The 12,892-nt window shown below is 38.9% G+C and overlaps 1 protein-coding gene across 4 annotated transcripts in view; it reads left to right on the plus strand.

The window, feature by feature from the left end:
* Positions 1–11,453, plus strand: part of SEC22A (SEC22 homolog A, vesicle trafficking protein) — a 72,666-nt gene extending 61,213 nt beyond the window's left edge. For 2 of the 4 annotated variants that reach the window (XM_024756513.1, XM_024756516.1), the window contains exon 7: positions 10,348–11,453. In XM_024756513.1, the coding sequence (XP_024612281.1) occupies positions 10,348–10,548 (201 nt within the window). In that variant the 3' untranslated portion in view covers positions 10,549–11,453. The remainder of the gene's footprint in view (positions 1–10,347) is intronic. The other 2 variants (XM_024756515.1, XM_024756514.1) reach the window with 1 other exon arrangement.
* Positions 11,454–12,892: the final 1,439 nt, after the last annotated feature.

Here is a 12,892-nt window from a genome sequence, read left to right on the forward strand (position 1 = left end):
AGGCCCAGACAGTTCTTACAGCCAGTCAGTGACTTGAACCCAGGCGACTCCAGAACCAGTGCTCTTGCCTATAGATAGACACACCTGTTACCTTTCTCAGAACACCTAAAAGTAGTTTTTAGAGTTGCCTCATGGTGGAGCAGTGTCACCCAGGTGATCTTTTAACTTGAGAAAAATAAACAAATTCATGCTTTAAAAAAGAAAATCAAAAAACCAATTTCCTTCATATTGACAGGCATGAAACTGCATGCTTTCCAAATTTGCTGAGCAGAGTGATAATAATGTTTTTCCCACAGTAAAAACTAAGTGATTACATTTTACCATATAACATGCTCTATCTCCAATTGTCAGGATATTTTTTCATCTCCGTCAGATCAGACCTCAAAGGCCACTACTACATGGTTTGTTGCCTTTTCCTCCAGGCCATGGGTACTTAGGGAATCACAGCGTTCAGCCAGATAGAGATAGTCTTGATATGGAGCATTTAAAATAGGAAATCAGGGAATTCCCTGGTGGTCCAGTGGTTAGGACTCCACGCTTCCACTGCAGGGGGCACAGATTTGATCCCTGGTCGGGAAACTAGCATCCTGCAAGTCACGTGGCATGACCTGAAAAAAAAGATAAAATAGGAAATCAGAGGAAGTCTGAAGAAACTAGAGACTATTTTCCTTCAGTGTTTTGTTTTGAAAACCTTCAGACTTACAGAAAAGTTGAGAAACTGGTACACCTAGAATCACCAGTTGTTAGCATTTTGCAGCACTTGCTTTATCTCATTCTCTCTTTGTATGTTTGTGCGTATAGTGTGTATATTTGTTGTTTATAATGTAAGTTGCAGATAAAATGAATGTATAAATTTGTTTTTCTTATTAAACTTTTTATTTTGAGATAATTAGATTCATGTGGAGTCATAAGAGAGCGCCTGTATAATGTTTACCTGCTTCCCCGCAATGTTCCATCTTGCAAAGCTATAATACAGTATCCCAACAGGATATGGATATTGATGCAGTTAAGATATATAACAGTCCTATCACCATAAAGACTCCTCATGTTGCCTTTTATAGTTCCCTCCTGCCCTAACCCCTCCTTAATCTCTGGCAACAACTAGTGTGTTCTCCATTAATATAATTTTCTCATTTTGAGTATGTTATATGAATGGAATCATATAGTATGTAACCTTTTGTGATTGGCATTTTTTACTCAGCATAATTCTCTGGAGATTTACCCAAGTTGTTGGATGTATCAATTGTTTGTTCCTTTTTATTGCTGAATTATATTCCATGGTATGGCTGTACCACAGTTTGATCAGTCACTCATTTGAAGGACATCTGAGTTGTTTCTAGTTTTTGGCTGTTATAAATAAAGCTGCTATAAACCTTCATGTACAGGCTTTTGTGTGAACAAAAAAGTCTTCATTTCTCTGAGGTAAATGCCCAGGAGTGCAATTGCTGGGTCATGTGGTAGTACATAGTAGTTGCATGCTTATTAAGAGACAAACTGTTTTCCAGAATAGTGTACCATTTTACATTCCCACCAGCATTGTGTGAGTGATCCAGTTTTTCTGCATCCTTATTGGCATTTGGTGTCGTCTCTATTGTTTTATTAATACTTTATCCATTCTGATAGATGTGTAATGATATCTCATTGTGGTTTTAATTTGCAGTTTCCTAGTGGCTAATGATGTTGGAAATAATTTTATGTGCTTATTTGTCATCTTTGTATCATCTTGGGTGAAATGTCTATTCATGTCTTTTGCCTATTTTCTAATGAGATTGTTTGTCTTAAACTGTTGAGTTGGAGAGTTCTTTATATATTCCAGATATTAGTCCTTTGTCAGATACGTAGTTTGCAAATATCTTCTCCCAGTCTTAGCTTGTCTTTTCATCCTCTTAACAGAGTCTTCTGCAGATCAAGCATTTAAAATTTTTATGAAGTTTAATTTTTCACTTTTCCCTTTTTTTTTTTTTTCTGTACTGAATTGCTTTTGCATTAAAAAAAATCGGTTGGGCATGTTTATGTGGATCTTTTTCTGGGCTGTGTATCTGTTCCATTGATCTATGTGTCTGTCCCTCTGCCAGTACCATATAGTTTTGATTACTTCAGCTATTTAATAAGTCTTAAATTCAATTTTCTTAATAGTTATAGAGATATTCAAATAATGTTTTATACTGGGTGAATTATGGTGGTTTGTGTTTTATGAAGAAGTGGTCCATTTCACTTAGGTTATGAAATTTGTGTGTCGAATGGTTATAGTATTCCCTTACTATCCTTTTGATGTCTGTAGGCTGTGCAGTGATATTTCCTGTTTCAGTCATCATATTGATCATTTGTATCTTCTCTTTTTCTTTATCAGTCTTTCTTGTTAATTTCATTGATCTTTTCACAGAGCCTGCTCTTTGTTTTGTTGTTTTTTTCCTATTTTCTATTTTATTTTATTATTTCTTTCCTCATGCTTGCTTTGTCTATTTGGCTCTTTATCTAGGTTCTTGAGATGGGAGCTTTGATGATTTGATTTGAGATTTTTCTCTTTTGTAATGTATACATTTAGTGTTACAGATTTCCCTCTTAGCATTTCATTAGCTGTGTTCCATAAATTTTGAGCTGTTGTATTTTCATTTTCATTTAATTCAGTGTATTTAAAAAAATTTTCCCTGGGATTTCCTCTTTGGCCTATGGATTATTTAGAATTGTGTTGCTTAGTTTCCAAGTGTTTGGATATTTTCTGGTTTTCTTTCCATTATTGATTTCTAGTTTGATTCCATTGTAGTTTGAGAACATATTCTGTGTGATTTCAGTTATTTTACATTTGTTGAGGTTTGTTCTGTGGCGCAGAATATGGTCTGTCTTGGTATATGTTCCTTGGGCACTTGAACAGAATGTGTGTATTCTGCTGTTTTTGAGTGGGTGTTCTATAAATTTTGATTAGGTTCTGTTGGTTGATGGCTTTGTTCAGTTTTTATGTACCCTTGCTGATTTTCTGGCTAGTTCTATCAATTGTTGAGAGAGGAATATTTAATTTTTCAACTGTAATTGTGTATTTCTCATTTGAGTTCTATCAGTTTTTGCAGTTCTGTTGTTTGGTTCATACACATTTAGGATTGCTGTATCTTCTTGGTTGATTGATCCATTTATCATTTTTTTAACATCTTTATTGCAGTATAATTGCTTTACAATGGTGTGTTAGTTTCTGTTTTATAACAAAGTGACTCAGCTATATATATACATATATCCCCAGATCTCCTCCCTCTTGCGTCTCCCTCCCTTCCTCCCTATCCCACCCCTCTAGGTGGTCACAGAGCACCAAGCTGATCTCCTTGTACTATGCAGCTGCTTCCTACTAGCTATCTGTTTTACATTTGGTAGTGTATATATGTCCATGACACTCTCTCACTTAGTCCCAGCTTACCCTTCCCCCGCCCCGTGTCCTCAAGTCCATTCTTTGTGTCTGCATCTTTATTCCTGTCCTGCCCCTAGGTTCTTCATAACCATTTTTTTTGATTCCATATATATGTGTTAGCATACAGTATTTGTTTTTCTCTTTCTGACTTACTTCACTCTGTATGACAGACTCTAGGTCCATCCACCTCACTAAAAATAACGCAATTTCGTTTCTTTTTAAGGCTGAGTAATATTCCATTGTATATATGTGCTACATCTTCTTTATCCATTCATCTCTTGATGGACATTTAGGTTGCTTTCATGTCCTGGCTATTGTAAGTAGTGCTGCGATGAACATTGTGGTACATATATATCTTTTTGAATTATGGCTTTCTCAGGGTATATGCCCAGTAGTGGGATTGCTGGGTCATACGATAGTTCTATTTTTAGTTTTTTAAGGAACCTCCATACTGTTCTCCATAGTATATAGTATCATGTCATCTGCAAACAGTGACAGTTTTGCTTCTTCTTTTCTGATTTGGATTCCTTTTATTTCTTTTTCTTCTCTGATTGTTGTGGCTAAAACTTTTTGTTTTGTTTTGTTTTGTGGTACGCGGGCCTCTCACTGTTGTGGCCTCTCCCGTTGTGGAGCACAGGCTCCAGATGCGCAGGCTCAGTGGCCATGGCTCATGGGATCTTCCTGGACCGGGGCACGAACCCGTGTCCCCTGCATCGGCAGGTGGACTCTAAACCACTGCGCCACCAGGGAAGCCCTTTTTTTTTTACATCTTTATTGGAGTATAGCTAAAACTATGTTGAATAATAGTGGTGAGAGTGCACAACCTTGTCTTGTTCCTGATCTTAGAGGAAATGGTTTCATGTTTTCACCATTGGGAACGATGTTGGCTGTAGGTTTGTCATATATGGACTTTATTATGTTGAGGTAAGTTCCCTCTATGCTTACTTTCTGGAGGGTTTTTTAAATCATAAACGGGTCTTGAACTTTGTTGAAAGCTTTTTCTGCATCTATTGAGATGATCGTATGGTTTTTATCCTTCAATTTGTTAATAGTATATCACATTGATTGATTTGCATATATTGAAGAATCCTTGCATTCCTGGAATAAACCCCACTTGATCATGGTGTATGATTCTTTTAATGTACTGTTGGATTCTGTTTGCTAGTATTTTGTTTAGGATTTTTGCATCTGTGTTCATCAGTGATATTGGCCTGTAGTTTTCTTTCTTTGTGACATCTTTGTCTGGTTTTGGTATCAGGGTGATGGTGGCCTCGTAGAATGAGTTTGAGAGTGTTCCTCCCTCTGCTATATTTTGGAAGAGTTTGAGAAGGATAGGTGTTAGCTCTTCTCTAAGTGTTTGATAGAATTTACCTGTGAAGCCTCTGGTCCTGGGCTTTTGTTTGTTTGAAGATTTTTAATCACAGTCTCAATTTCAGTGCTTGTGATTGGTCTGTTTATATTTTCTATTTCTTCCTCATTCAGTCTCGGAAGGTTGTGCTTTTCTAAGAATGTGTCCATTTCTTCCAGGTTGTCCATTTTATTGGCATATAGTTGCTTGTAGTAATCTCTCATGATCCTTTGTATTTCTGCAGTGTCAGTTGCTACTTCTACTTTTTCATTTCTAATGATTTGAGTCTTCTCCCGTTTTTGTTTTTCTTTTTGCTTTTTTGCGGTATGCGGGCCTCTCACTGTTGTGGCCTCTCCCGTTGCAGAGCACAGGCTCCAGACGCGCAGGCTCAGTGGCCATGGCTCACGGGCCTAGCCGCTCCACGGCATGTGGGATCTTCCCGGACCGGGGCATGAACCTGCGTCCCCTGCATTGGCAGGCAGACTCTCAACCACTGCACCACCAGGGAAGCCCCCTCCCTTTTTTTCTTGATGAGTCTGGCTAATGGTTTATCAATTAATGTTTATCTTCTCAAGGAACTAGCTTTTAGTTTTATTGATCTTTGCTATTGTTTACTTCATTTCTTTTTCATTTATTTCTGATTGAGTTAATCTTTATGATTTCTTTCCTTCTGCTAACTTTGGGGGTTTTTTTGTTCTTCTTTCTCTGATTGCATATATGTCTTGGCATGTTTCTCCTTGGATTTATCCTGTATGGGACTCTCTGTGCTTCTTGGACTTGATGGACTATTTCCTTTCCCATGTTGGGGAAGTTTCCAACTTTAATCTCTTCAAATATTTTCTCAGTCCTTTTGTTTTCCTCCTCTTCTTCTTGGACCCCTATAATTCAAATATTGGTGTGTTTAATGTTGTCCCAGAGGTCTCTGAAACCGTCCTCAATTCTTTTCATTCTTTTTTCTTTATTCTGCTCTGTGGTCGTTATTTCCACTATTTTATCTTCCAGGTCACTTATCCGTTCTTCTGCTTCAGTTATTCTGCTACTGAATCCTTCTAGAGAATTTTTAATTTCAGCTATTGTGCTGTTCATCCTTGTTTGTTTGCTCTTTAGTTCTTTCTTCTAGGTCCTTGTTAAATGTTTCTTATATTTTCTCCATTCTATTTCCAAGATTTTGGATCATCTTTACTATCATTATTCTGAATCCTTTCTCACGTAGACTGCCTATTTCCTCTTCATTTGTTTGGTCTGGTGGGTTTTTGCGTTGCTCCTTCATCTGCTGTGTGTTTCTCTGTCTTCTCATTTTGCTTAACTTACTGTGTTTGGGGTCTCCTTTTCGCAGGCTGCAGGTACATAGTTCCCGTTGTTTTTGGTGTCTGCGCCCAGTGGGTAAGGTTGGTTCAGTGGGTTGTGTAGGCTTCCTGGTGGAGGTGACTGGTGCCTGTCTTCTGGTGAATGAGGCTTGATCTTGTCTTTCTGCTGGGCAGGACCATGTCCAGTGGTGTGTTTGGGGTGTCTGTGACCTTATTATGATTTTAGGCAGCCTCTCTGCTAATGGGGGTGGAATTGTGTTCCTGTCTTGCTAGTTGTTTGGCATAGGGTGTCCAGCCCTGTAGCTTGCTGGTCGCTGAGTGGAGCTGGGTCTTAGTGTTGAGATGGAGATCTCTGGGAGAGCTTTCGCCATTTGATATTACGTGGAGCCAGGAGGTCTTTGGTGGACCAGGGTCCTGAACTCGGCTCTCCCACCTCAAGAGACACAGGCCTGACACCTGGCCAAAGCACAAAGACCCTGTCAGCCACATGGTTCAGAAGAAAAGGGAGAAAAAAGAAAGAAAGAAAAAATTAAATTAAGTTATTAAAATTAAAAAGTTATTGAAAATTTAAAAAATTAAAATAATGCAAAGAGAAAGAAGAGAGCAACCAAACCAAAATACAAATCCGCCAATGATAACAAAGCACTAAAAACTATATTAAAATTTAAAAAAACGACAGACAGAACCCTAGGACAAATGGTAAAAGCAAAGCTATACAGACAGAATCACACAAAGAAGCATATACATACACACAAAAAGAGAAAAAGGTAAAAAGTATATATATCTATATATAAAAAAAAGGAAGAGAGCAACCAAATCAATAAACAAATCTACCAATTATCATAAACTCTAGATACTAAACTAAGATAAACGTAAGACCAGAAACAAATTAGATGCAAAAAGCAAACCCCAAGTCTATAGTTGCTCCCAAATTCCACTGCCTTGATTTTGTGATGACTCGTTGTCTATTCATGTATTCCACAGATGCAGGGTACATCAAGTTGATTGTGGAGCTTTAATCTGCTGCTCCTGAGGCTGCTGGGAGAGATTTCCCTTTCTCTTCTTTGTTCTCACAGCTCCCAGGGGCTCAGCTTTGGATTTGGCCCCGCCTCTGCATGTAGGTCGCTGGAGGGCATCTGTTCTTTCCTCAGACAGGACGGGGTTAAAGGAGCAGCTGATTCGGGGGCTCTGGCTCACTCAGGCCCGGGAGAGGGAGGGGTATGGAATGCAGGGCCAGCCTGCCGCAGCAGAGGCCAGCATGACATTGCAACAGCCTGAGGCGCACCATGTGTTCTCCCGGGGAAGTTGTCCCTGGATCCTGGGACCCTGGCAGTGGTGGGCTGCACAGGCTCCCAGGAGGGGTGGTGTGGATAGTGACCTGTGCTTGCACACAGGCTTCTTGGTGGCTGTAGCAGCAGCCTTAGTGTCTCATGCCCATCTCTGGGGTCCATGCTGATAGCCGCATCTCGCATCTGTCTCTGGAGCTCGTTTAGGCAGTGCTCTGACTCCCCTCTCCTCGCATACCCCAAAACAGTGGTCTCTTGACTCTTATGCAGTTCCAGACATTTTCCCGGACTCCCTCCTGGCTAGCTGTGGTGCACTAGCCCCCTTCAGGCTGTGTTCACGCAGCCAACCCCAGTCCTCTCCCTGGGCTCTGACTTCCGAAGCCCAAGCCTCAGCTCCCAGCCCCCACCTGTCCCGGTGGGTGAGCAGACAAGCCTCTCGGGCTGGTGAGTGCTGGTCAGCACCGATCCTCTGTACGGGAATCTCTCTGCTTTGCCCTCTGCACCCCTATTGCTGCACTCTTCTCCGTGGCTCTGAAGCTTCCCCCCCACCACCCCCCATCTCCGGGGGGTGAAGGGGCTTGCTAGTGTGTGGAAACTTTTCCTCCTTCACAGCTCCCTCCCATATGTGCAGGTCCTGTCCCTGTTCTTTTGTCTCTGTTTTTTCTTTTTTCTTTTGCCCTACCCAGGTACGTGGGGAGTTTCTTGCCTTTTGGGAGGTCTGAGGTCTTCTGCCAGCATTCAGTAGGTGTTCTGCAGGAGTTGTTCCACATGTAGAAGTATTTTTGATGTATTTGTGGCGGGGGGGAGGGTGATCTCCCCATCTTACTCCTCCACCATCTTGAAGGTCTCTCTCCGATCCATTTATCATTATATCCCTCTCTGTCCCTGGTTATTTTTACTTTCTTTGAAATATTTTTATTTATTTATTTATTTTAAGTTTTTATTTTTTGGTGGCGCCATGCAGCACATGGGATCTTAGTTCCCTGACCAGGGATAGAACCCGTGCCCCCTGCAGTGGAAACCTGGAGTCTTAACCACTGGACCACCAGGGAAGTCCCGAAATATTTTTATATTTATCTAATAGTAAGATAGCCACTCCTGCTTGCCTTTGATTAATGTTTGCATGCTATATCTTTTTCCATCCTTTTACTTTTAACTTGCCTATGTCATTTGGATTGTTTTTCTGGTAGACAACATGGAGTTCATTTATGTTTTTTAATATACCCTGCCAATCTCTCTCTTTTAATTGCTATATTTAAGCCATTTATATTCAGTATAATTATTGATATGTTCCAGCTTAAGTCTGCCATCTTATTTTTTGTTTTCAGTTTTTCATTTTTCTGTTTTCTTTTTCTTGTCTTCCTGTGGATTACTTGAACATTCTTTTAGAACTCCATTTTGGCTTATCTATAATGTTTTTGAGTATGTCTCTTTGTATAGCTTGAAATATTGCTCTAGGTATTGCATTTCACCTTCTTATCTCAGTTTTCTGGTGTTATCCTTTTACCAGTTCAGGTGAAGCATAGGAACTGTACCTCCCTTTATGTCCCTTTGTCCTCGTCTATTTATAATATAATTGCTTAAATATTTCCTCTACATATATTTAGAACCACATCAGGCAGTGTTAACAATTTTTACTTCAACCATCAAACATTTTAGAAAGTTCTTAAAAAGGCAAGCCTATTACATTAACCTGTATTTTTGCTGAGTTCCTTTTCTATTCATTATTCCAAGGTTCCTTCTTCTGTTGTTTCCTTTCTATCTAGAGAGCTTCCTTTAGCCATTCTTTTAGAGTACATTTGTTGGTGATAAATTCTCTTAGTCTTCTCTCATGTCTTTATTTTCCCTTCATTCCTAAAGGATATTTTTGTTGAGTATAGGATTCTGGATTGACAGCTCTTTTCTTTCAGCACTTGAAAAATGTTGTTCCACTCTTACCTGAACTTTATGGTTTCTGATGAGAAATCCATTGCCTTGCTAATGCCAAGTGGAGGTGAATGTCCAGAGTCCCACTTGGTCTCCACTGACACCACAGGGTGGGAGTCAAAGTTCTGGCTTCCCACTTGCCTTCTCTGAAGCCCTGGAATGTTAGAACATCTCCTTAGAGCATTATAGGCTCCCCACATAGGCTTTGATGGGGTGGGTGTGGGTGGTCACAGTTTTTTTGTGGGTTGCTTTGCTTTGTTTTGTTTTTGGTGGCTGGAGTAGAATAGTTATTATGTAAAAGTTCTCTGTCTCAGAAAGGTACCCCTCTCATGGTCTTTTGGCTAGAGAGAACAAGATTTTACTGAGTGTTTTTTTGTTTGTTTTGTTGGTGTGCATCCATTGGTGTTTCTAGTTGCCAGCTTCTTCAGCTCCAAGTTTGGGATATATGAGGCAAAAAAAAAAAAAAAGGTAGTTTACCACTGTGTCATTCCCTGGGTCTCAAGGTCCTTAGCCTATCTGCCTTCTTCTCTTCATCATCCAGAGTCATCTTTTGCTCAGTATATAGTGTCCAGGGTTTTTAGTTGTACGTAGTGGGAAGAATAGAGGAAAGTGCATCAACTCCATGATCCCAGAAGCAGAAGTTCCTGCACAGTTGTTTTTAAAATAAGTTACAAACATCAAGATATTTCACCTCTGAAAACTTGAACACCTGTCTTTTGAGAACAAAGACATCATTCTACATAGCCATGATACCTTTATCACACCCAAGAAATTTAACATTGATACAGTATTATCTAATAGAGGATTCATATTCAGATTATGTTGTCTCCAAAATGTTCTCTATAGCTCTTTTCCTCTGATTCCAGATTATGCAAACCTATTTCTTAAACCTATTTCCCTTTTAAATAGGGAGTATATTAAAGATACATTGAGTGTATTAAAGATATTACACTGTCTTATCCGTAGTTGAAAAATCCCCTTTTCCACTCTCATATTTTACCCTGTGACCTGTTACAGCTTTATAGTAGAAGCATCTATTTCTTTTCCTGTAACCCTAATCATCTTTCATTTTTATATTTTCAACAGTGTTATTTATTTGTCTACTACACCGGCTGGCGGAATGTCAAATCTTTTTTGACTTTTGGCTTAATCTGTCTATGCAACATGTATCTCTATGAACTGCGCAACCTCTGGCAGCTTTTCTTTCACGTGACTGTGGGAGCATTTGTTACACTCCAGATCTGGCTGAGGCAAGCCCAGGGCAAGGCTCCTGATTATGATGTCTGACACCATCCTTCAGACTTGTTGCCTTGGCTTCAGGGGAAAAAGGAGGGAGCATATCTTAACTACCACTGTGATGAAGAAACTGTTCACCACCAATGAGAAGCTCTGCTGTCTTTCTCTCCAGCTGTCCTTTTTGTTTTAAGTCAGCATGGCATGCCAATGAGCATGCCATACCTGCCACGCAAACTCCTCTCAGCAGAATGTTGGCCATGAGATTATCAATCAGAAGAAGATGAGGAGACCTCTCTGCAGGGCCATGGCAGTGGAAGAACAGTCAGATGCCATTGGAAGACTTGGCCAGCAGCCCTGGATCTTGGCTGGAGAATTCAGTCAAAAATTATGTGTGGTACTTGCTCTGAGAACTAAGCAGGAGCTCTACAACCTGGGTTTGCCTTTGTGAGGCATTAGTGTAGACCAAATAAAAAGATGCTGCAGTGAATTGGAAAGTTTATGTGTAAAACAAATTACTTGCTAAATATTAGATTTTGCACATTTATGGTACCATGAGTTTGTGAAGTCCAGATTGGTGTGCAATGGGTTCTTTTTCCTTTTATATTTTTGCTTGAATCTTAACCCTGGAAATCACCCGATGTAGGAGAAGGCTCTGGTGAGCTCATCCCTGGAGCATCACAAGTATTGAAAACACAGTGACACATGTTTCTTTCCTAGGCCATGTTTATACTTTCTTTTGAAATCACTTTTTAAAAATATTTGTTAGGCTATAGCCATTGTTTGCCAAACTTCACTCAGTTGAGTATTACATATGCTATTATTTACTTAATATTTATCTTTTAAATTTTAAAATGTTTAAAAAAGAAACTAACCTCTATTCCAAGTAGAAAACCAGCATCAGTTTGCCATAAAAAATGATAACTACAAAATAAATAAAAATAAAACAGATGTTATTAAATTCTAGCTGGATACTAATTCCTGGCAAGGCTCTGAATCCAAAAAGCCTGTTCTTTCTTTGTTGCAGTGAGAGAGATGTTACCCAGCACTAAAATGGAGCTCTGTCTGTGGAATTATCAGAAGTTTAAAAGAAAATTATAAAGGGAATGCCATTCTCACTGTGATTCAGCATTATTTAATTCTGTGTTGTGTATCACCTAAAATCATCTTGTATGCCACCAAGTGGCATGGGTCCTGCACTATGGAGACACTGAGCTGTTCTAAAAGAATCAGAAGGTGACTCTTCTCTCAGCACTTCTTATTATTCCTCTTATTATTTTATGGCTTTGAGGAGTTAAGCACCTGCTATCTTAGAGAACTTACTTCCTTTTTGATAACTTTATAAAGATTGTTTAAGCAGCTTTGAATTAATAATAGAGGAAGCATAGTTTGTTTCCATTAGCAAAAATCTACAGCTCTTCTGGTTTCGAAGTCATCTTCATGAGTGATTTTCTTGAGAAAAGATTCCAATTAAGGAATTCATAAGGTACTGAAATTCGATATCCAGAAAAACAGTGGACCCATTACATATAATTCATGTTCTGGGTATATTAATTTTCCAGAAGAAATTGTCCAGAGAGGTAAAGTCACTGAACTGCACTGTTTCCAGAACCAGTATACATAGGTATGTCTACAATGAGAAATCTTGCTTAATTAGAACCTTTTTGCTACACTCTTCTTTCAGGAGAATGAGACAAAAGAAGACAGTAAGCTTAACGATTTCGGGGATTTATTTAATGCAAGAAACTCCAGTTCCCTCCAATTTTCTGCCTCTAACAAAACTGCACAGAAATTATGAATATTCTGAGAGATATCCCAAGGTACCACATGATCCTAAATCATCAAAATAAAATTGATTTATGTTTGGCGTTTTGTAGTTACTGAGCAAGGAAAGTAAAGTGTTTCAATTTAGAAAGTTTTTTTTCTAAACTAATGGTTAAAGCAAGAGGTGTTTTCTTGTAAATAGTTGATTAACCAGGAGATTGGAGTATTCTGGTTCATTGTGATTTTGCTGTATATTGATATTTTATAGCTCTTTTACCAGTTTGGTTCTCCTAATTACTGAATTATAATATTTGGTATTTGGGTACATTGAGCAAGGACACTTGAAAACTCACCAGCTATCTTTAAAGGCTTAATTTGTTTTTTGTTTTTGTTTTGCTTTTTCACCAGCTATTTTGGATAAGGGGATGTTTACATTTTAATGTAAAAAATGAAAACAGGTATAAATAATGTTTTATGTATAGAAATGCTTTCTTTCATTATTTGGTGCCTGCATCTCTCAGTGTTCATACAACCTCCCTGCCTCTATCTATCATGATGTTGCCAAAGAAACTTAATTTGGAAAGATAAATTTTTGCCATGAATGTAAAGAAGTTTTTAAGCTCTTGAGAGAGAA

This window comes from Neophocaena asiaeorientalis, unplaced genomic scaffold (genome assembly GCF_003031525.2).
Source record: "Neophocaena asiaeorientalis asiaeorientalis breed wild unplaced genomic scaffold, Neophocaena_asiaeorientalis_V1.1 scaffold22, whole genome shotgun sequence".
NCBI lineage: Eukaryota > Metazoa > Chordata > Mammalia > Artiodactyla > Phocoenidae > Neophocaena > Neophocaena asiaeorientalis.